At 36.3% G+C, this 23818-nt stretch overlaps 2 protein-coding genes across 2 annotated transcripts; one reads left to right on the top strand and one right to left on the bottom strand.

Moving 5' to 3' along the window:
• Nucleotides 1-2899: 2899 nt before the first annotated feature.
• On the bottom strand, nucleotides 2900-3580 carry LOC149953931 (mite group 2 allergen-like Ixo r 2). The gene is made up of 4 exons (XM_090169850.1): nucleotides 3502-3580; nucleotides 3328-3429; nucleotides 3081-3259; nucleotides 2900-2997 (listed from the first exon to the last, which is right to left on the bottom strand). Exons 1-4 carry the CDS (start codon nucleotides 3578-3580, stop codon nucleotides 2908-2910), a joined length of 450 nt encoding a protein of 149 aa, XP_090025976.1. The 3' UTR covers nucleotides 2900-2907.
• A 17342-nt stretch (nucleotides 3581-20922) lies between these two features.
• On the top strand, nucleotides 20923-21966 carry LOC149953930 (uncharacterized). Its single transcript, XM_090168925.1, has 2 exons — nucleotides 20923-21066; nucleotides 21134-21966. The coding sequence occupies exons 1-2, from the start codon at nucleotides 21019-21021 to the stop codon at nucleotides 21845-21847; spliced, it is 762 nt and encodes a 253-aa protein (XP_090025051.1). The 5' UTR covers nucleotides 20923-21018; the 3' UTR covers nucleotides 21848-21966.
• The last annotated feature ends 1852 nt before the right edge of the window (nucleotides 21967-23818 follow it).

Genomic DNA, 23818 nt, shown 5'->3' with positions numbered 1-23818 from the left:
GGTATTGCTAATTTAGCACAACAGAAGCCTAAGGTTTCAGCAATATCAAAGCCCCGGTCTGCCAAAACCAAATCATTAGGCAACAAATGTTTTAGTAAACCAGAATGTTCCGTTAGATATTTATCACTAGTTCGTCCCCCCAGCCATCAGAAATGAAACTAACAGAACCTTGAGTATTGTGGTGTTTGTACTGTGAGCACGTTATGGCTCTAGGAAGGAGTGACGTTGGCCTATCTATGAAAACCTCTGGTGGCATTGTTTTATAAAGATTTTCCCGTTCAGGCCAGTAAACAACATTATATAGGCGTTTATACATGGCCTCAAGCCACTTATCAAATATTCTACTTGTCGTTGATTCAGAAATTTTAAAATGGTACCCTAAATCTTCAGAAGGTAAATTCAATCGTAAGCGCGTTAGAAAAATCATAAATTCTTGAAACTGAGTCCAAGAGTTGCGATATGAAAAGGATACACTTGTGCAAACCAATTTGAATAAATTCATTAGAATTGTAAACCATTACAAACCAGTGTAAAATTTTACCATTTCGTCATTTTCTTCAAAAGTCTTCTCCTTGAATTCAAATTGCAGTGCTTTTGGTCTAAGAGCGTACAATTCTTCTCGCAAACACAAATTATCTTTCTCTAGAGCAACTATACCACACGCCGACAGATCAGTTTGACATTTCACAGTGCGCGTATAATTGTAGGGATCAGTATTTGTAGTAATTGACACCGACACATTAGAGGTTGACGTTGAGCTATCCTTGGTTGACACTGAACCATCGGCAGTTGATGTTGAGCTGTCTTTGGTTGAAACTGAACTATACAGTAATAGAGTAGAGTTATACGTAGCTGGAGTAGATATATACAATCGGAGCCAAGTGATTCATAGTGGCATTATATCGAGATGCAAGTTCCACAATCCATAACCGAAGTTCCATGGTTTATTATAGGCTCACTATTTTCTTCAGCATTTTCTTTATTACCCACTACCAATGCTCCTCTGAGCAGTTTGGAGATTTGGGCTGCCTATTGGGTGGGCTGTTCATATCAAGGAGTAAACGCCGTTTCATTCTAATATTTCCTGTAGAAACTCCTCTGAAAATAACCTTTTCGTTCCTATCATCCAATTGCAAAGTTGGTACCCAGTCAGGATTTGAATCATTCAACAATTTGGCAGGTTTTCCTGTAATTTAATTTGTATTAAAAACCAAGGTTTAGCAGCTGAGAAAAGCCTAAACTTACCAGAAATAAAATGTAATCTACAAACAACTGTAATTAGTTTTGCTGTGTGCTCATTAACATCCTCACGATTAATATTCTCAAACCACTTCAGCCTCCGTAATGTTGATAGTTCCTTAGTTTTAGCGCACTGATTATTCATTGCGGCTGGTATTTTAAAATATCACAGCCTACTCTTCCACTTTCTTTTACTGTTACAACTACTGATGGTGCACTTAGACATTGTAGAAAACTCCAATATTATAATAATTTAATTAAAACCTTTACTTACTTGTATCTTTTATCTCTGGAATTTGTGACGTCGAAAGCTGGAGGCACGCCACTTCTTCCCGCCCCAAAGGTTTTCCCCCCAAAACCGGCGCGTCCGCGTGAGCCAACATTAGAGTGCAGCAAGCATTTTTACGAACCTTGTGTGACACCTACCGGTGAGAAAATTAATTTTCCAAAACCGCGAATATTCGTTTAATTTCACTGCAATTTATAATACCTAACCAATATGCTCTAAAAAATTCTAAACACTAGGAAAAATATTTTTTTGAGAAAAAAGCCCTGATCGAGCAAATTGACACACCCTGTATTTGCACAAATATATTTGCCGGTCGGAATATTTTTGGCTTGGGATAAATTTGAAATAAAATATTGTAGTCACGTGCAATCAAGCTCTTAAATTATAAAGATAATAAATAATTAATAGTAAGATTTATTTTATCCTGTCGGGGGGGGGGGGGGGGTGGCTACCCTATTCAATCATATAAATTAAGTCCTAACAAATTTGACGCCCCGGGTATTTGAATCCGTTACTACAAGGGTGATAAGTACTGAAGATACGTTTCTAACCACACGACTAACCACACTTAAAACAACAGTTTAAAGTTTCATTGCAGTACTTACGAAAGTAACATAGGCTTAGCGAAAAGATGAGGCACCACCTTAGCACCAAGTTAACGACCGACTTTTAATGCCTTTCCACAGGTGGCCTTAAGGGAGGCTAGCCCAACAACGATTAATTATTATTAGTAATACCGACATCTGTTGTTAACGTTTTACCAACGTTTAAAATTAATTTCTTAAAATAATTTTAAAACTTTAATTTAAATTTAAATACACTAATTGTAGCAAAGCGAATGAAATTACAAGTAATACAGATTCCTTTAAAGCTTTAATACCAATAAATTATGCCGTTCTTAAGCTATAGGTTATTATTTCGATTAGTAATAATTTCAACACTTATTAAGTATTAGAAAATTCTTTACAAGTAATTAACGGTAGTTTAAGTGATTCTAAAGAAAATCTTATGGAGCAATATTTTATTGACTAACGTAACTGCCCTTTCTCAATGTGGGTTTGAATTAAAGCAAGACTAGTTTGTAATCAATAATTGGTTATAAGGCTTGATGTCAAATTGAATACCCACACTCGCGCAACCTATTTAAAAGTAATTCCATAAGAAACTTATTAAGGATTATTTAGCTTCCGTTCATTTTTAGTTTCAAACGGAGGCTCTACGCCCCAGTGGCCGAATCTGTGCTGCCGTTAACACCTTTAGTGAAAACTACCAATAACTTGGTTTGCCGAGTGAAACTCAAATATGAAAGTGGTAAAATGACAGTTTTATTGTACATACATATACAATACATGATAAAAATATTTACAGCATTCATTTCTTTATGCCTTCGTGATGCGGACCTTGAGACGAGCGCAAGCTAGATTCTTTCCGTCTTCGTTCACGCCCTTGTAGGTGACTTCCATCAGTTGCTACAAGATACCCAAAAAATCTCGTGATTAAGCGACGAAGATAAATTATTTCGTTTAACTTGAAACCGATTAGAAGAACTTACGGCGGGGATCATCTTGTGGATGTGGAAGGTGGAGGCATAGGTGTAGATATTTCCTGGCTTGACGGGACAGGCGGGTTTGATCTTGCCCAAGCAGATGTCCTCGTTGTCCTTGGGGAATACCATCTCGCGACCACGCAAGTTGCCAGTAATAGAGGTGGTCGCCGAACTAGCACCGAAAGCTGCGAGAAAACGAACAACATAAGAATCAGGTGTAGTCAAGTTGTCCAAAGAAATTGATCGAACTTACGAGCACGGATGACAGCTTGGATCTGGATGGTGGAGCCATGTTCGAAGACGCAAGGTACGCTATTACAAGGAGTCACGACCAGATTCAACATACTTCCGTTACCTACGAACAAATTAATGTATTAACTGCCCTGTCTTAACCCACAACAAATGATTTACAACCACAGCAACTTACCACAATCATTGAATTGAACAGCTACGGCATTGACCATGACGAAACTCGACGCTACGAGAATTACAATAATAGAAGACATATTTCCGCGATCACTTTTGAACAATAAAATAGTCAAAATGAAAACTATTAGGCGACCACAGCTGATGAAATGCGGCTTCGTCATGTTTCCCGACTTCTTTTATACCCGAGGTCTTACCGACTGGGAGGGTTTGGGCGACCATTTTTTAGTGAAATAATATTTTAGCTTAAAAAAACTTTATCAAACAAGTTGGCAAGCCAAAAAATACCTCTCCTTGTAAGAGTTTTCCTGTGATTTCTTTGATTTTCATTCTAGCGATATGAAAGGCAATGTCTCAACGGTAAACAATCCGCCTGTAAAAATATGTCCCAGGGTAGATTCCTGACCACGACCGCATTTTAAATTAAAATAATTGATTAATTTTGCTTTTAATTTTATTATAACCAGGCGAGTCGTCGCCTGGTTATATATAGGTACTCACTATAGTAATTTTTCCACGCGGTTACAGGTAAAAAGGGTTGTTGTATAGTGGTAAAACTTTTAAAGGAACTGCGATTATAGTTTCATTGAGTGCCTTTGCTATATAATTTCTATTAAATTTAAATAGAAAATTTATAATTAATTTTCTAAAAATATTGAATATTTCCAGATAAATATAAATAGGTCTCACCAGATGGCGGTAGCGTTTTGGTCAGAAATTTTAACCTTGTTGTGTTAGCCTCTTTTACTGACTTTAGTCCATGAAAAATAAAATAAAATGACATCCATATGCGGTGCATAAGATCGATATTCTTAAGCCTTGGACTTTTAGTAAAAAAATACGTGATATAAAAATGAGCGTTTAGCGTGGTAAATTGTGGTGTAGTGGTTATAGGCGTTAAATTTCGTCGTAATGTGGTGTATTCGGGTCTAGAAAGGGCGAAAATTGTTAAATGGGTGTCATTTGGATGTTCGAATCCAATCCGTATCAGTAGGAGTGTTTAAATAAATATTAAATGTAATTAGATTATTGTAAATGTAATTAAATTATTGTAATTGTTGAAAACTTTCAAGTACATCAAGAATCGGTTACCGCAAAAGAAGTTGCAGAACAAAACCCCATTCGGAAAACGCTATGGGTATACACCTACTGTTAAACATTGTAAGAGGATAGGAAGCCAAGCGCATTATTTTGTACCGAAACAGACCCGTGTTAATAAATTTGCGGATACAGCCAAGAAAGGCATACTAATCGGATACGCCACCTCAACACGTGGGTATCGCATCTGGGATCCAAACACTGACAAGATTATTGAAAGCGATAATGTCAAGTTCAACGAGACCCATACTGGGCAAGGAGCGGAAGACCTCAAGACTGATGACGACAACCGTTCAGAAGATAATGTACGATTTTCAGCAGCGTTGCCAGATCGAAAATCTGAAATTATCGTATCTAGGCCAAAAAATTATCGATTTTCCTGATAATTATCGTACATTTCTTTTTGGCGATAAATTTTAATTCATACATAAATGCGTTGAATTTAGATGATTTTTTAATGCACTACAGGAGTTTTATTTCAGGGAAATAAACAAAATGTCTATTATCATTATTAACTGAACTTAATATGTTTAAAAATGTTTTAAATGTTGAGGTAATAGCTAGGAGTAATAAACTCACACTCTGGACTACGCGTACAGAAAATGTATATCATTCATTTTTAAGTAGAAAAGTTATATAAATTAATAATAAAATAAAAATCGTTCGTAGGTTTTTAAAAAATTCTAAAGATTATCGTACATTATAGTACGTTGAGGCAGAATTATCGAAATAATGGTACGATATCGTACGCCATGAAAATTATAGTACGCCCTTAAAATTTTGATTAAATTATCGCACTGTGCGATAATTATCGTACGTCTGGCAACGCTGATTTTCAGATGGTGAAGAAGAAATACACGGGGTCAAGTCGAGATCCAGGAAAAGGATTACAGCGCCAGCTTCACCAACACCGCCAAGAGGACATTCTCCTTCACCACATCCGGAACACCCAGCCAGCCAAGAAGAGACTAGTGAAGATGAAGTGATTGATCACATCACACCTGGTAGACCAACAGCGACAGAAGAGAAGGAATGGCGACGTACAGCTAGACAGAGAACGACTGGAGACACAGCCGGAAGATATGACATCTACTATAGACATGGAGATATGAAGCGATGTTTCCGAAGTAGACGAGAGCTTTTAGAATATTGCAGAGAAAATGAGATCGATATTGACCCAGAGCTAATTGACTACTCTACGAAAAACACATACTCGGGAATTTGTGATTTAACACCGCAACAGCGATCCGACGATATCGGCACAGATCCAGATTTGGTTTTCCTGAGGGATATGGAAACATGCTTCGCCAATGTAGATGATCCCACAACATACGAAGAAGCCATGAGTGCTAATGACTCAGTGCAATGGAAGAAAGCCATGGATGACGAAGTGCAGACACTACAAGTAAGAAACGTCTTCACGCCAGTTCATAGACCAGACAAAGTGAAAATACTCGGTAATAGATGGGTATATGTCCGAAAAAGGAACGAGAATGGACAGATTGTTCGCTATAGGGCACGATTGGTCGCACGAGGTTATGATCAACAGCTGTAACGTTAAAAATATTAAGGGAAATAGTTAATTACCGCTACAATTAAATTAATTTGCCCGGGTACTCGCGTAACTTCTATGATGGGGTTAGCGAGGGTCCTGAAAATATTAATAAGGTGTCTAGGGGTTTGTTTAGAATAAATTATCATTAAGTTGTCTAGGGGTTTTATTCAAAGGGTGTAAGAAATAACCAAACGGATTAGAGATTACTAAAGACACTAAATTATTTATTATTATGAATTAAACAACTGAATCCTAACCAACATACTGTTAAGCTAACTTAAAATTAATCCTAAACAAAACAGAGAAGCTAACTTAAAAATAAAAATAATACAATCTTGCATTCTGGCCAGTGCATTCTAAAACTTTTGCGCAATAAAGAAATTAATTAGCCTGAAGGGCCAACACGAAGTTAAGCACCACAAGGTGCGTTTAGGGCACATTTACGGTTGCCGTATTGGCGAAGTTTGAAACGATACTTAGGATTTTATCAATAGGTCCATCTGATCTCGGTGTTCGTCCACACGTGGCTGCGTTGAACATCAAAAACGTGGGTCGTACGCGTACACTCGTTGATACGGAGACCGTGGCGCGTGGAAAGCGAATTCACTGCGACATTATCACTTCGTCCTTTTACCGCGTTAACCCTTTTCGGTGCCGAAACTAACGTGTATAAATAAAACTTTTCTCGTTCACTTGGAGAATGGTGGTCACGAACTATCCCATATCTCGCTATGTCGATATCTCTCTGAGTCTGTCCTTTTTTTGGCGGGAGCCAGGTCTTTTTATCACCTTCCCTCGGACCTCGTGACGTCCTTCGCGCACAAAACGTTTCAAAAACTTTCCCAAGTATCTACGACTCGCGCCCGTGTTTCTCGTGTTGGGGAAAACCCCGGGCCACAAACATTTTAACATGTACAATAACGGAATGGAAAATTACACTTTTTAACTCCCTATACAACTGCGCCTATCAACCTCTCACCCGTTTGGACACTTCGGAGTTAAGAGTAAAGGGGGGGGATAATTGAAAGCGACAGGACTACTGGCTAAACCCATCGCAGGAAACGAAAGAAACGGAAACTATAGAAAACCCGCGATGAAGGGACGGGCCCTTCCCCTCATCGGGAAATTCCTGGATGCAAACTAACAATACTGTAGGCCTAATACTCTACCAGCGAGTATTTCCAAAGAAATGTTTTTAAATTTGTTAAAGTTTAAATTGGGTGTTTTGTCTAAATTTGAATTAAGTTAATTTTGAATGAATTTGAATTAAGTTAAATTACCTGCTATTGAATTATTTTAATATACAGCTAAATTCATATAACTAATATATTTCGCATTACACAGCAAGGAACAGACTATGAAGAAATATACTCACCAGTGGTCGATTTATTATTAGTCCGTTTATTTCTGTTTGTACTTGTTGTTATCCTGAAGTGGTCAAATAAACACATAGACATCAAAAGTGCCTATTTGTATGTCGTTTTAGACCAGAAAAGCTACATGGAAATACTAAGAGGGTACGAAACGACTGACAACAAGGTATGGGAAATACATAAAAGCCTCTACGGCGGCTTCATCAATCAGGACGTTGTTGGCATAATAAACTTGATGAAGAACTGAAAATGATGGGATTTCAAGAACTAAGATCATGTCAAGGCGTATATCGTTTCCAATGGGATTGTATCATTCCGGTATATGTAGATGATATCCTGATTTTAAATCGAGATCAGCAAGTGATGACCAAAATCCTGGCTCTGCTACAAGGAAAGTTTGACATCCAAGACCTAGGAAGAGTAAAAACGTTCTTGGGAATTGACATACAAATAACCGAACAAGCTAGGACTCCGAATGTCACAAACGAGATATATTGACCATTTAGAGAAACAGTTTGATGGCATTCCCTACAAGATGACCTACGAACCTCTAAAATTTCGAACGGTGATCACGGGATCTAACCAAGAAGAAGAAGAAAGGAAAGAACCACAAGTACCTTTTCGAAGTATGATCGGGCGGCTACTATATATAGCACGTCATACTCGCCCAGATACATTATATGCTGTGAACGTCCTCGCGAAATATAACAATAACTATAACCTCGACACCTGGAATCATTTACTGCACTTGTGGAATTATATCATCACGACGAATTAGAAATCATTATTCATGGAGTACACTGAAAACCCACAACTCATTGCCTATAGTGACGCCTCATGGGCTTCAGACCCCGAAACCAGGAAGTCGACATCTATTCATGTGTGGAAAAACACCTATAGCTTGGAAATCAAAGAAACAATCCCTCACTGCACTGAGTTAATAGCGTCTGTAGAAACAACCAAAGAACTCCTCTACATAAAGCGTATTCTTAACGAATGTAGAACGGTTTTCCCTTCCTCCTTATCCGGAGAGATACAGATGAAAATAGATAACCAAGCTGCTATACAGTACATGAAGAATAAAGTTGACAATGCGCGTACAAAATATTTAGATCTACGTGTGAAATATTTACGGGAACAAGTGGCCGAAGGTTTATTTACAATCGTGTATGTCAACTCAAAAGCCAACCTGGCAGATATATTCACCAAAGCCTTTCCGAAAGAAAGGTTACAAGTGTTGACTGATTATGTGACTGACTGAATATGTGAAGCAGGGGGACTATGTGGTTTATGGGAAAGCGATTATGCTTCACATATGGCAGCCTTGTTATATTTTGTTTTTGATTTATATTCGGCCCTTCGAAGTGAAAGGGTCGTCTGCTATTTTTGTGTTTTTCATTACTCTTTTTTTTGTGTGCTTGAATAAACCTCTCACACGTTTGGAATCAGTTGTTTCTCCCCTACTTACAAGGAGACGACCCGAGGTGTTACACACCGATTTTGTTCAAACTCGGGGGATTGGTAGACCTTCATGTAACTTGAAAAATCCTAAAGGGAATTTATACAATGGGCAACGGTTTTGCCATGGCATCGAAAAATGATTTCGACAATATAAAATGGAAATTTTTCCTATTTAAGCCATATCGGTTCATTTTCACCCATTTGGTTCAAATTGATCAAAATGTGATCAATTTTGATTTTCTTCGTCAATGTTTAACAATTTTTTTAATATTTTGGTATTTTAAAATTTTTAAAATTTTTTTAAATTTCTCACATGGGGGACCCTTGGAATCGGTCTAAATCCCATGTTATTTTTAATGGGAAAATTTCCATTTTATGTTGTCAAAAACATTTTTCGTTGCCATGGCAAAACCGTTGCCCATTGAATAGATTCCCTTTACGATTTTTCAAGTTACATGAAGGTCTACCATTCCCCCGAGTTTGAACAAAATCGGTGTGTAACACCTCGGGTCGTCTCCTTGTTAGTGTTGCAGTATGTACTTAGTAACTTAGAACTAAAGTAAATAGTCCGAAATATAAAGTGAGCATGCATATTATAACAATATAGAAGTAAAATCTTGGCGTGGTAAAGTGTGGTGTAGTGGTTATAGGCGTTAGAATTTCCGTCCCATCTCGTCGTAAAGTTGTGCGTTTGAATCTAAAGAGGGACAAAATATTTGAATGGGTTTCAATTGCAAGAAATTTGTGCCCCCCCCCCTTCCCGTATGAAGTTTTTTCCAGTAATTAAATAGTATCATGATCAACTACCCTGAAATTGAATACCATTGACTCCTTTTCCGTGTCGGTGTGCTACTAATTGACATTTTTTTGTCTATAATTACTTCAAAATATCTATTCGGTAGTCACGTGGCTTCTAAAGTTTTTTTTTAAATAGGTTTAAACTATCTTTTTAAATACCTTAAAGGGGCCCAAAAGCTGAGACGCATTAAAAAAAATTGCTAGTACATTTTTTTAACTCATTGCGCATGCGTGAATCTCTCAGCTTTGGCCATGTAAGTAATTTGTCAGAAATTACGAAGTGTTAGGTATAGCTGGTACATGAAGAGTTAATAAAAGCGTTTAGACTACATTCGTACATGTAAAGTTTTGGGCCCCTTTAATCACGTACTTGACAGCTATTTTCTCTTGAAATTAACATAAGAACTTTAAAATAGTTGACAGCAAACAAGTTTCCTAAATTTTCGTTAGAGGTGTCTATTAAATAAATAAATTAACTCTGACAGCAAACAAGTTTCCTTAATTTTCTCTAGGTGTGTCTATTAAATAAATAAATAATATCTTTGATATCACATCCCTCAGATCGTTCATGCTTCCATTGGTGAATTTTTTTTATCTCCAAATATTTAAATTAGAATTGGTGTATATGGCAGCATAAACTTCAAACCTTATTATAACCAGCCGACGAGCGGAGCGTACCGGTGCCTTTGACGTCACGATGGCCGTCGATGAAAGTGCGATCACTTTTGAGATCAGTTTAATTTTCCGCAGTTAACCATTTCGGTTAGCATAGAACCATTTAGCGGCCACTGCAAGAAGTTCGCTTACCTACTGTATTTTCGTCTGCTAAGGTCGTCTACCTCCAGTCTTGTAGAGGTTTAGTGAGTTTGCGGACGGCAATCCAGTATCTACGTGAGCTTCTTGCGATAGCCGCTAGAAGGCTTTATGGTACTATCTAAATGGCTATAATTGAAAGCAGCCGCTGGCGTTACGTTTGCCTTTGGAAAGCGCCGGCCTCGGTTCGGGTCTCCACCAATCAGTTTGTGTGACCCTTGGGCTGTCGACACATGGCGGCACCACCAAGCAGCGTGGTCGGGCCCCGTTGACCATGGTCGCAGTTAGTAAGCAACATGGAAGATTGTGGTAAGTTTGAAATTATGACAAACCTTTATGTTTCAAGAAGTCAATTTCCAGTGGTTTTGGCTTATGGGGTTACTATACATAAGTGTCAAGGTATGAGTGTGGAGTGTGCTTTGATAAATATAGGACCAAGCGTCTTTCAAAGTGGGATGGCATACGTTGCTCTTTCGAGAGTCACATCTTTGGATGGCCTTCATTTGCTTGATTTTGATGCGTCTAAAATATATCCTGATTGTAAAGCAATAGTTGAGTAAAATCGCCTAAGAAATGAGTTTAGGCCTGATTTACCAGAAATAACCTTTAATCTAAAAAGATCAGCAAAAAACAAGTTTACCCGTGTCAGTAACGGCATTTGAACAAACTGGGATTGAAATGGATTTGGGTATTGAAGCTGTTGTAAGCAATGAAGCTGGTCCCTCCAAAGCTAGAGTGCCTAAATCTGTAAGTGCTAATATTCCTAAAGATAATTCACTTTTGGTTATTAAAGGATTTTTGAATAACGATAATTCCTGCTATGCTATCTCCACTTTACAAGCTTTTTTCCAAATTCCAGAATTGGTCAGAAGCATTCGAGATAGGGTTATTTCACCAGGACCAGCAATTGTTGCATTGCAACAATTGCTGCGTTAGAGGGAAGATCCTGATTTTTCACTTTTAGGAACTTCTATTGTCAGGGGTATACTTGATGTACAATTTCATGGATATGACCAACAGGATCCAGTGGAATTTTTGATTAATCTGTTACGAAAACTTGAAGATGAAAATGTTCTTATTGATAATTTATTTTCATGTCGTATGCAGTATCAAAGCCCAGGTAGCAAAATAACGTTTGTAAAATGGTCAATATTTGGTTTTTGGTCAAAATAACGTTTAATGGTTATTATCGCACTAATTATAAACGTTTATATTTAGTAAAATAATGACAGTAGAAGGAAAGTGATGGCGAGACGCCACTCCCTGGTTCGGGTTTGGGTTCGGGATCGAAATCCGGGATTTAAGGGTGAAATGGGGGTAAAATCGTCAAAAATTCAATGTATTTATAATATTTCTCGCGACGATATGTTTTTTCGTTTATCAACATATTATGTTCAGGCCAACTTGTTTATTTATCTACGCTTATCTCGAAAGACACTTGAACGTATATCTTATCGCGTTTTATCGTACGGAATAAGTTGAAATGATGTAAAAATTGATAACCTAGGCGGCGCGTGCGCGGATTACCCGAGGGACGCGGTTAATTGGAATTTAAGAGTGTTTTGATGTCATGGAATATTCGTTGTTAAAGTAGAATGGAAATATTTTTTAAACTTCATTTTAATATCATTGTAGTACGCTTGGCACTTGAACCTATCTCACGAGTATTTCACTGGGAGAGAGATAACGCGCGCGTGCGTGGATTACCCGGGGCGTGGTTTTCGCGGCGCGGTTAATTTGAATTTAAAACACGGATTTGAGTGTTTTGACGTCATGGAATATTCGTTGTTAAAATGACGTAGAATGTAAATATTTTTAAACTTCATTTTAATATTATTAGCACGTAAGTTTTAAATTTGATTATCATATTTTTATACCTATATTTACATATTGAAATTGTTACGCATACATGGTCCCCATTTAATATTGGGATATTTATAGTAATAAATACATAGAAAAATACTATAAAAGTTCAACACGTATAAAGAGTCCTTCAAAGTACTTTAAAAGGATTTTATTTACGAACTAAATCCATATTTCTTTTTTCAAACTTAGAAGTTAGTTTGTATGAAATACTTTCTAATACCTGAAAAATGGACTTTAGAGTGGATAATTAAGTATTTTTTCAATCCTTTTACCTATATTTACATATTGGAATTGTTACAAAAGGTTCTTTTAAACGTAACTTAGTACATTAATTTATTTTGGAAGTTCAAAACGTATTAAGAGCCCTTCAGAGTACTATAAAAGGATTTCATTTACAAACTAAATTAATATTTTCTTCAAACTTTCAATTCGTTATAATTTGAATTTAAATGAAAACATCATGGATTATAGGTGCGTAATCTACTATTAGACCGAACGGATTAAAAATACTTAAAGTAAGTGGTTTTACTGATAAACTCTAAAGGAATTTTGGAATTTTCTAGAATAGCAAAGTAAAACTAAAACGTAAATCAAGTTTAAAACGAAACTAATAACTGGGAGATAGGTTGAAGTAAGTAATTTTTTGATTTTTCGTTTTTTAATTTTTGAGTTCCCTATATTATTATAAACTAAATTAAATATAATTTTTGAAAATTTGTGATAAAAGATCTGCTCCTTCGTGTTTTACATATATTTAAAAACTCGAGATTTTAATGAATTGTTTTCAAAGCATGAAAAATATAGCAGATCCTTTGATTTTAATTGTAGTTAGTAGTTACTTAAAAAAAAGTCGCTAGCTGACTTGGAGCTGGTGTAGTTAAATTTTAAAAATGTGTATTTTAAATTTTGTTTGTAAAAGTTTTTTTTGAAAAAGTTTAGTATTATAGTTTGAATTTATTAAATGAAATAAAATATAAATTATACATTTGGTTTAGTATTTTACTATTGCAAGTAAAATTAACAGTAATTTCAATTACTTTTTTAGTTTTTTTTTGACAAATATGCAAACTATTTAGTTATTTCAAAAACAAAGACGTCGAATTATTTGGTATTCGAAATACTATTGGTAAGTTTTTCTATCTTTAATTTTATTTTTCAGAACAATTTCTCTTTGTCTAGCTTCTTCTAACTTTAATTTATATGGCCTTAAAGCCAAGTATTTAACAAATTTTGTAACCAAGTAGATGGACCTTTAAACAATTTTTCAGTCATGTAGTCAAGGAAATGTTCAAATATACGTGTATTTGGTCATTTTGATGGTCCAATAGCCGAGTATGGAACTGCCAGATGATAGTCAGACGTTGAGACGCGGGTGGCGCCCGTGCCCCAGCGTCCGCGCCAGCCCTGTCGGTGTCCCATTTCACATTTCAGACGTCGACCCAATATTAAATGGGGACCATGTATGCGTAACAATTTCAATATGTAAATATAGGTATAAAAATATGATAATCAAATTTAAAACTTACGTGCTAATAATATTAAAATGAAGTTTAAAAATATTTCCATTCTACGTCATTTTAACAACGAATATTCCATGACGTCAAAACACTCAAATCCGTGTTTTAAATTCAAATTAACCGCGCCGCGAAAACCACGCCCCGGGTAATCCACGCACGCGCGCGTTATCTCTCACCCAGTGAAATACTCGTGAGATAGGTTCAAGTGCCAAGCGTACTACAATGATATTAAAATGAAGTTTAAAAAATATTTCCATTCTACTTTAACAACGAATATTCCATGACGTCAAAACACTCTTAAATTCCAATTAACCGCGTCCCCCGGGTAATCCGCGCACGCGCCGCCTAGGTTATCAATTTTTACATCATTTCAACTTATTCCGTACGATAAAACGCGATAAGATATACTTTCAAGTGTCTTTCGAGATAAGCGTAGATAAATAAACAAGCTGGCCTGAACATAATATGTTGATATACGAAAAAACAAATCGTCGCGAGAAATATCATAAATACATTGACTTTTTAACGATTTTACCCCCATTTCACCCTAAAATCCCGGATTTCGATCCCGAACCCAAACCCGAACCCGGGAGTGGCGTCTCGCCATCACTTTCCTTCTACTATTGACCTCTTTTAGAACTCATGTTTTCATCAAAATAGTTAGGTTGAAAAACCCACGTTATTTACATTATATTTATCACATTCAAAAACGTCACTTTTAATGTGGATATTAAGGTTAAAATAACGTTATATTATTTAACTTTTTTAGGATATATCTTTTGACAAACATGAGACGTTGTTATGTTTTTTGCTATCAACTAATTTTTTAATCTAACTAATAATAAAAGTTTATATTTAGTTAAATATGAACCACTTCTTAAACATGTTTTTATAAAAATATTCTAATTAAAACATGTTATAGAAGTGGTTAATATTTAACTAAATATAAACTGTATTTATATGTTTGTTTGTCCGCTATAGGAATCTACAGTTTTCAACTTAGGTCGACTTAATTTGGTATACTATCTCATGGTACCCTGACTGTGGTTTTCAACGGTTACGGTCGGCGAAACATCTTTAATTAATTGGATTAATTTAAAAATTAGGTATATCCGCTATACATAAGATACTACACTTTGGTCTTAGCCAAAAGACCGAGTTTCTTCATTCTTTGGCCCTACACACGGAAAACGATTAAAGTATAGTAATGCTTTTTAAAAGCCTTCTTCTATAGACACTAGGCCTTGTGATAAAAGGAAAATTATTGTGATATCAACGTATAATTGTTTAAATTTGCATAAATCAGTTGGTTATATGGGGTACGGTGCCATGCGTGGAGAGAGCTACGGCACCGTTGTACTTTCGTTTTGACAGCGACCTTGTTTGCCACTGCCGCTTTAAATTAGGTAGTTGCCTGCACTGTATGGTGAAAAGTATATACCTAAGGGAGAAATCTTTTGTGCTGTTGTGCTGTACATTCCCGGGAAATATCGGTTTACTTCGGGTACCCTGTCTATTTAAGTAACTTACATAAAATATAAGAATGACGTTTAATCGACTTTAGTATTATAACGTTTATATGAGGTTCATTATGCATCGATTAATAGTTTTAATAACATTTCATATTGACGTTTAATAGACGTTAATCAAACAACGTTTATACTTGGGTTTTGTTAGTATTAAAAGACTTAATATCAACCGTTTTATAAACCGTCTATTTTGGGCAAAGACTATATAACGCTTCGCGAAGCGTTATATAGTCTTTGATTTTGGTGACATCGTCAACCATTTCATAACGTTTATCTCTCAACATAGTTTCAACGATTCACAAACGGTTTATCAACGAGATTTTGCTACCTGGGAGTAGATGTCCAAATTGTCCTAATGATAGAGTTTATAATCAGCAACCTCATGATGGTAATGTTTTCTTTGTTAATGTATTAGCTGATTAAAAAAACTTAATTTTTAAAGAATTGTTGGACTACTGGGAGTTGTTTGAACACCCTTGTGTTCAGAGCCAAAATAAAGTGAAGGGACGTCGAATGATTTTGTATTCTTCTAGTAAATATTTAAATTTGAATTTGGTCAGGTTTACTAACCGGGGGGCTGAACAAATTAAAATTCATACTCCAATTAAAGAGTTTAGTTCTGATAAAGTAAAAATTAATGATTTCTTGTTCAGAACAAAAGCTGCTGTAGTTCATATTGGAAAAGATTGCTCAGCGGGGCATTACATAGTTGCTCTAAAGAATCTTGGTTCTGAAACAGGATGGACACTTTGCAATGACAGCCAAATAAGTCCAAGAAAAAGGGTTTTTTAACAATTTGATTGATGTTTATTGTTTATTTTTAGAAAAACTATAATTTCATAAATGGCTGCATGTATTGGAAATTATACTTCAGTGTGTCCTAAGAACCTGGATCAAAAAGTTGGATTCCCTTGACATTCAAAAGTTGCTGATGGCAAAGTAGTATTCACATAAAACGTGAGTGAAATTCATTGGTGGTATTAGTTAGTTACCAAAAATAGTTTCCAAAATTGGTTAAGTAATATATTGTTCCCTATTAGTTTGTAGTCTTATAGATAGTACTATTTTTAAAGTTATGGGAGGGTATGAAATAAACTGGAATACGAGCGATGTATGAGACAAACCCTGCAATCATTTTTTTCTGTTTAGAAAATGCAATTTATCATATTAGAAAAGTTTATGAAAAGTTGGTAATTTAATGACCTAAAGTAAGTAACAGAGCATTAGGATTATGTTTCCTGTATAATTTTATTATTTTTACTATTTGTGTTTTTGTAGAAAGAGCCCCCTTACCCATATATTGTAGTTTATTCTAATGCAGTTAGGGTTTTAAATATGGATTAGTTTTATAAATATTAAAATTATCTTAAGTTATGTTGAAAGTTTACAACTAATCATCTATAGGACTTTGAGTTACTGATTAATTGTTTGTCTTGCTTTGACTAAACAACAATATTTTACTTCACAAACACTACTAATTATTCATTTACTATATGCTGTTGTAACAATCACGAAAGAAAACGTTTTTGTACTGTAACATTAGTGGTTTAACAATGCAAAGCAGATATCATTGGAGCAGTGCCGTATATTTTGCTAGACCGTGGGACTGTGGGGACTGAAGAATATGAAAGATCTTGTAAAAACCTTTTCTTGATGGGAGTAGTGGCATAATTCTTTGATATCAAGTGGCTGGATACCAGTTTATTTCAAATCATTCATTCCTCGATAATTCGCTGTTCAATTACTGCCAAATATTCATCTACTAAGTCAATAAAGGTTTCGTGCTGCTACATTACTGGAATTGGTATACAATTGATGTAAAGCAGCTGTCATTGGACTAGTGCTGTATATTTGTCTAACCCATGCGACTGTGGGGACCGGAGAATAAAAGAGACTTTGTAAAAACATTCTCTTGGTCGGAGTAGTGGCGTACTTCTTTGAAAACAAGTGGCTAGAGACCAGTTTATTTCGAATCAGTCAGTCCTTGATAATTTACTGTCCAAATACTGCCAAATATTCTTCTATTATATACTATTGTCAAAATCAAGACAAAAACGTTTGTTACTACGACATCAATGGAATGGATACACATTGATTATCAGATGTCATTGGACTAGCGCCGTAAATTCGTTTTTTTGTTGATTGTGAGATGATATCAATTGGCTGAGAAAGTGGTTTATTTGAAATCAGTTAGTCCTTTATAACTCATTGTGCAGATGCTGCCCAATATTTCTCTATTATATAGCAGTTGGATATCCAAAAGAAAAAAGGTGTGTAGAATTGGGTGATTGCAGAAATAAGAATTCTAGTGAGCTTACAAAGTTGATGTACTATTGTGAGAAAAACCTGAATAAGGTGTTTTCACTAATTTTCCTAAACAATTCAATTCAATTCAATTTTATTAATTAATTACATCGCAGGTTGGGGGCCGAAGTCATCTTGCGACTTATTTGCAAGTTTTATTGACTGCTTTTTTGGCTCTTGATAGTCTAAATTTTTAATTCACACCATCAAGGCAGCAAACTAATTAAATTTATCAATCACACCACAACATGAAAAGTGTTGTATTTTATTTTACAGACTCTCGCACTGGAGTTTACAGAGGCTTTTATTGGGACATATTTTAATTGTTAAACTCGTGAATTAGTATTTTAGTGTTAGTTTGAAATGTTACACCCCTTCCTTTAGTTATAATTGATATTTCCAAGGTTCCACTCGTTTCATTTCTAAAAATGGTTCTAATGAAAAAATTCAGTTCAAGACAATACTTTAAATAAAGTATTAATAATAATATTCAGCTAAGCAAATGCTTTATGTACCCCGTTGGCTTTAGTCAACTAGCGAATTGTAAAGTCGTGTCTGGGTTATGCTTACAATGTTAGTTTATAAATGCAGGTTTTTTCAATTCTGCATTTTAGGGTCAGTGGGTTTGTTGAATGACGATGTGGCACCAGATCATTTTTTAAATATGGTATAATGTTATTATTAAGTTTAAAATCATTTTCATTTATAGATAGAATAAAATTAAATTAAATGGAGAGAAACGTTACTGTATGCAATTTGCAAAATAATTTAAGAATTATGGTTTTATTTGAAAAGTAACATTGTACTAATTTTGAAAACTATTTTATTTTTGGAATGACAAATTTATTACAAAAAATTATATATTTCAATATTGAATCAGCAGCTGTTTTGATTTATAAGTATAAACATGAAAAAAAGTTATCATCTGTGTAATTTTAATACAACAGTACATCAGCTGTTTGGTGTTATTTTTAGACAAAATAAATAACTTATAACGAATTACAACTTTTTAAAAGGAGCTATTTTTTATTGTAAAATTGAAACCCTCTTTATTATTGTTTACATTAAAATCTAGTACAATGGTCCTGAAATTTTATTTTATTCGTCAGTTAGGGCGTTTTCAATTAATACCATCTTCACTAATACCTGTCCCTTCTTAGCCGCAGTAAAATGCTCAGGTGTACCTATATATCCCCTTTTTACCTCTCCGAGGGGACAAAGTCCCCTAGGAGGGGTTATACAACGACCGTGTCTCTCTGTGGGTCTGTGGGTGGGTCTGTGGGTGTGTCTGTGGGTGTGTCTGTCTGTCAGGACTGCGAACGCGTTCGCAGTTTCGGTGCAAAGTGTAATCACTGCGTACGCAGTTTCTCAAAGGGTTGGCAAAACCACCGTGTGACGGTGAGCGTTAACGGATGCATTTGCGGTTTGGTTTGGATGGTGTTTTTTCGCTCACCGTCGTGACGGTTTGGTGTATTACGGTTTTTGTAATGTTTATGCGTAGGTTGTGAGTGTTGAATTTGTTGTGTTTGTGTTCTGATGGATGTGCATGTTGAGTCTGTTGTGTTTATATGGGCGTTTTCTCTCCAACTTCTTCATAATGACTTTGGGACGGACCGAGTGCTGAGTGTAATGCTACCTCTCAACGTCCAATGGCAGGGTTTCCACCAGTTGTACACGGTATTCGTCTTAGTATCAATTTGCGATCGCATCGGGCGGGATTTGAACCCGAAACCTCCTGATTGACAGGCGGATGTTCTACCACAGAACCACCGACACTTGTTACGCCTTGTTGAAAATTAGACCTTCAGCTTTATCGGAAGCGTATTTAATAGAGTACGAAATTTTGGTTTAATTGAAATAGAATTGAAATTGAAATTATTGCATCGAAGAAATTCTAATTTAGCGTTTCTCTATTGATTAAAAACAAATGCGCCACCCAGGTTTCGAACCCAGACCATTCGGCTTGGCAGTCGAGCGCTCTACCACAGAACCACCGATAGCTGCTTAGATTCACTGAAATTAAGACAGGCATCGTAAGCATAATAGGTAATAAAGTCTTTTTTTATTAATGAATTTATGAAGGCCTAATCTGGTATTTTTTAAAGGTTAAATCTTGTTTTAGCGCAGTCAGCCGAGATTAGAGGGTTAAAGGGTAGACCCTGTGGGTGGTCCACTTTCTTAACGACCTATATATAGTTCTGTTAATTCAAAGGAGATAATTTAACGTTAATTGCTTTAAAAGCTGGCGGTTAGTCAAGTGGCTCTCTGTGCTTTGTTGATGGTAAGGTTTTTGCTTCTTGTAAATACATTTGGTGTGGATATTTGGATATCTACGATTTCTAACGCAGTCAATGATTTCTTGGGTGTGCGAGTCATTATATGATATTGGAAATTGGACGGCATTGGTCTTTTTCATGTGGTATGCGTCACAACGTCAACAGGAAGTGAACGAGTCGTCCACTACCCGATATCTACGGTATCTTCATCAAGGGCGAGTGTTGAAATAAAATGAGCGTTAAAGATGCGGCAAGTATTTCGTAAGCGAGTAATTCCAAAAAGCCTCTGTAGATATTTAATTAAAATTTGCTTCGTATTATCTTTAACTGATAAACTTGTTCTGTAAAAGGGTTTAATTCAATTGTGCATTGTTATAGTACGTCTAACTTACTGTTGTAACTACTTAACTTATGATATTCTGAATAAATTAAAATTGGTCGTTTCGTCTCAATTATTTTAATTATAATTAAAATTTTATACCGGGCGGGATAGAAATGGGTTAATATTTTTAACAAATAACTCTAAATTGCGGAGATATATCTTTAAGGGTTATCTCGAGAAATTAATACCACTAGGGACAATTCTTCCGAGGAGAGGTATATTTTGGCTTGCCAACTTGTTTCTCAACGTAGCTGAGCTTTTTCCGATATTTTCTAATTATGTACGAAACGTAAAGCAACGAAACTTTATATTCGGGTATTTTAAACGTAATTTCTTCGTTTAAAAGTAATATTAAGGCGGTAACGAATAATTTGCAACTTACTCTTTAATAATAAAAAATCCAAAAAAATCATACAAGTTTAACTTAAAAATCAAAAGTGTAATAAAAAACACCAGAAAGAGTATAAATATCCCAACTGTAACGCTTACAGTATCAGAAGTTATCGGAGCTTCCTCTCTTCAAATAATTCCCCCAATAAAGCAAAGATGTACAAGACCGTCAGCTCAATTCTCTTCGTGGCAATCATTTCTGCGGTAAGTTGACTAACAGGAGTTCAATGTTAGTTTCTATCCAATTTATTAAAGTAATTGTGTTGTTCAGGTTCTGGGCCAGAAATCGATCGACGTTGAGACCACTCATGGAGTCGAAATAGCAGCCCCGTTGCCCTTGGACATGGCCCCGCCCTTGAACACTGTCCACGAACAGACAATGGAATTGCCAGCTGCCGTCTTCGACATCCCTCAACCATCTTTATCCCTCGTCCAACCAACAATTGAGATGCCCAAAGGCGCACCAGAAGTCCACGATGTTCCTCATGCTAACATCGCCTTCTCTGGGAATGTCTTGAAGGAGAAGAAAGTGATCCTCAACATCCCTTCGCCAGTCATCGAGGCTCCTAAGCCCATCGTCCAAACCAAACCCGCCCTCTTCAGGGTGCCCCAGGCCATCTTCGTCATCCCCAGTCCCGTGGTCCAGCATAAGCCGATGGTCTACAAGGTGCCTCACACTCTCATCGTGCACCGACCAGAGGTGAACCTGCAACAGTACCACGTGGTCATCCCCCAAATGAAGGTCGTCAAGGGTTCCAAGTCTGCCTATACTCAACCCATCCCGGAAATCTATAAAGCTAAGACTTCTGGTCCCATCTTATCGAAGATGGACTCTAAGATCCAAGCTGTCCAGGGTGTAGGTAAGATGATCGCGGACATGGAGGCGTCGAAGGCGGCTTCCTTCGGTGTGGCCAGAGACCTGGTCGAGAAGAAATTCCACGACAAAGTCGCCCGCGTCTCGAAAACTTTCCACGGAGCTATATGAAATTTCATGTAGCATCTTCTAGCGTTGTTATTAGTTTTTAAACACTGTATTTATTTCCATAAATATTTATGTCATGTGTAAATAGATTTGTCACTCGAATTAAACTTGATTTCCTTTTATCTAATGGTTTACCTTACTTTCGCTAACCAAAGCGTCCTTAAAACCGTGGACCAAACTTACGCCCAAAAGTAATTAGCCTGTTTCCTTTCGGTTACATATTAGATTCATGGTTGGCCCATATAAAAAAACCTCACTTCTATAGATTATAAAATATCACTACATGTGAGCTTAGTAATTAAAAAAAAGCCGAAAAAATTCATGTAAATTTAACTTAAGGATAAAACATTTAATAAAAAACCCCAGAAAGAGTATAAATATCCCAAATGTAACGCTTACAGTATCAGAAGTTATCGGGGCTCCCCCCCCTCCCCCTCTTCAACTACAATTAACAAAGTAAGCGAAGATGAACAAGGCCGTCAGCTGAATCATCTTCATGACAATGGCTTCTGTGGTAAGTTGCCTAACAGTCCGAGTTAAATGTAAGTTTCTATAAAATGTATTAAAGTAAATGTGTTATTTAGGAACCGAAACGACAACCAACTAAGTGGCACCTTAACCGACCCTATCAAGACCAATCGCAACCGAAACCGAATGTCGAAAAGTAAAACTACTGTAACTAGCTAACGCAGGCGGCGAAGCTATTTTCGCTTATTTCCACATATTTGGAAGTAACATAGAACACGCGGCGAAATAAAAACCAATAGTTTGGACAAAACGAAGTTAAGTTATTTCTAAATACAACGGTTTTTCCTTCCAATTGAGACAATAGACATAATAGTCCTTGTCACTTGGCACTGTTGTTTAGTGGTTTATTTATTATTTTTCGCGGATTTTTCAAAAGTAATAGTATTCGAAAAGTATTCGGTTCTTTCGGTTCTCCATGGAACCGGAACCGAACCGAAATGGCTTCGGTTCTAAACGGAAACCTTAACCATAGAGGCATTTTCACGCTTCAAATGAATTTTAAAAGCTGCCAAGCCAAACGTACTAGGCTCATGAATAATAAGCACTGACTGACCAACCACCTAGTCAAGAAAAGAGAAATGCTTCGAATCTAACTTAATTTTTCTTGTGATACGGAACTAAATCATAGCACCTTTCGAAAATCTGCCGAAGATGGCACTATTGAAACTATAGTCTACTCAACTCGCTTTTACACCATTTGGGGCCAAGGCTTAGTAAGATTTGTGAGGGTCATATATTATCAACATCAATCAACAAAAAGTATTACTTAATCGGATTACTTTTAATTAGGCTGATAATCAAAACTAAACAATAATAATTATCAGGGCCGGATTAACCAATAGGCCGAATAGGCCTGGGCCTAGGGCACCAAGCCTACAAGGGGCACCAAGAGGGATCGAAAAAAAATAAAAGTACAAAACTTTAATCATTTGCTTTTCACAAAATATTTTCCGGAGTAATTTTAGTAAATGCGTCCACCCCTATGAACCAAAAACGTTTGGTTGTCACATTATCTGACGGACTGCCATCTAGCCCCTGACGACATACTAAATCTGGCACCAAAATGAATTTTCCTTCCATTTCTCAATTATAAATTGAGGAAGCGCTTTTTTGAGCGGTAAAATTTTCGTTTTTCTTTTTCCGCTCTTTTTTGAGCGGTATAATTTTCGCTCCTGTCTTTCCGCTCAGGTTTCAGCGGTAAAACTTTCGCTCCTCTCTTTCCGCTCTTTTTTTGAGCGGTAAAATTGCCGCTCCTCTCATTTTTGTTTTGCGCTCTTTTAAAAAGATATTTTAACGCTCATTTTCGCTCATAATAACAAATCCGCCCACAATGAGAGGAGCGGTGCCCAACACTGCTATGATGTACTTCACAACGTTACGAAAGACTTCGTGAAATTTATTCTAACGAAACCCAGAATCTCTGGAGTTCAATTAAGTAATACATGT

This window comes from Leiobunum rupestre, chromosome 3, assembly GCF_980474605.1.
Source record: "Leiobunum rupestre chromosome 3, qqLeiRupe1.1.hap1, whole genome shotgun sequence".
Classification (NCBI taxonomy): domain Eukaryota; kingdom Metazoa; phylum Arthropoda; class Arachnida; order Opiliones; family Sclerosomatidae; genus Leiobunum; species Leiobunum rupestre.
Note: the sequence above shows the minus strand (reverse complement) of the source record. Positions and strands in the feature narration are given on the sequence as shown.

Coding starts and splice junctions, on each gene's coding strand:
- LOC149953930 (XM_090168925.1), top strand. CDS start 21,019: ATGTACAAGACCGTCAGCTCAATTCTCTTCGTGGCAATCATTTCTGCG. Junction 21,067..21,133: donor TCGTGGCAATCATTTCTGCG/GTAAGTTGACTA, acceptor TGTGTTGTTCAG/GTTCTGGGCCAGAAATCGAT.
- LOC149953931 (XM_090169850.1), bottom strand. CDS start 3,580: ATGTCTTCTATTATTGTAATTCTCGTAGCGTCGAGTTTCGTCATGGTC. Junction 3,260..3,327: donor CCAAGCTGTCATCCGTGCTC/GTAAGTTCGATC, acceptor GTTTTCTCGCAG/CTTTCGGTGCTAGTTCGGCG. Junction 2,998..3,080: donor TCCACAAGATGATCCCCGCC/GTAAGTTCTTCT, acceptor GGTATCTTGTAG/CAACTGATGGAAGTCACCTA.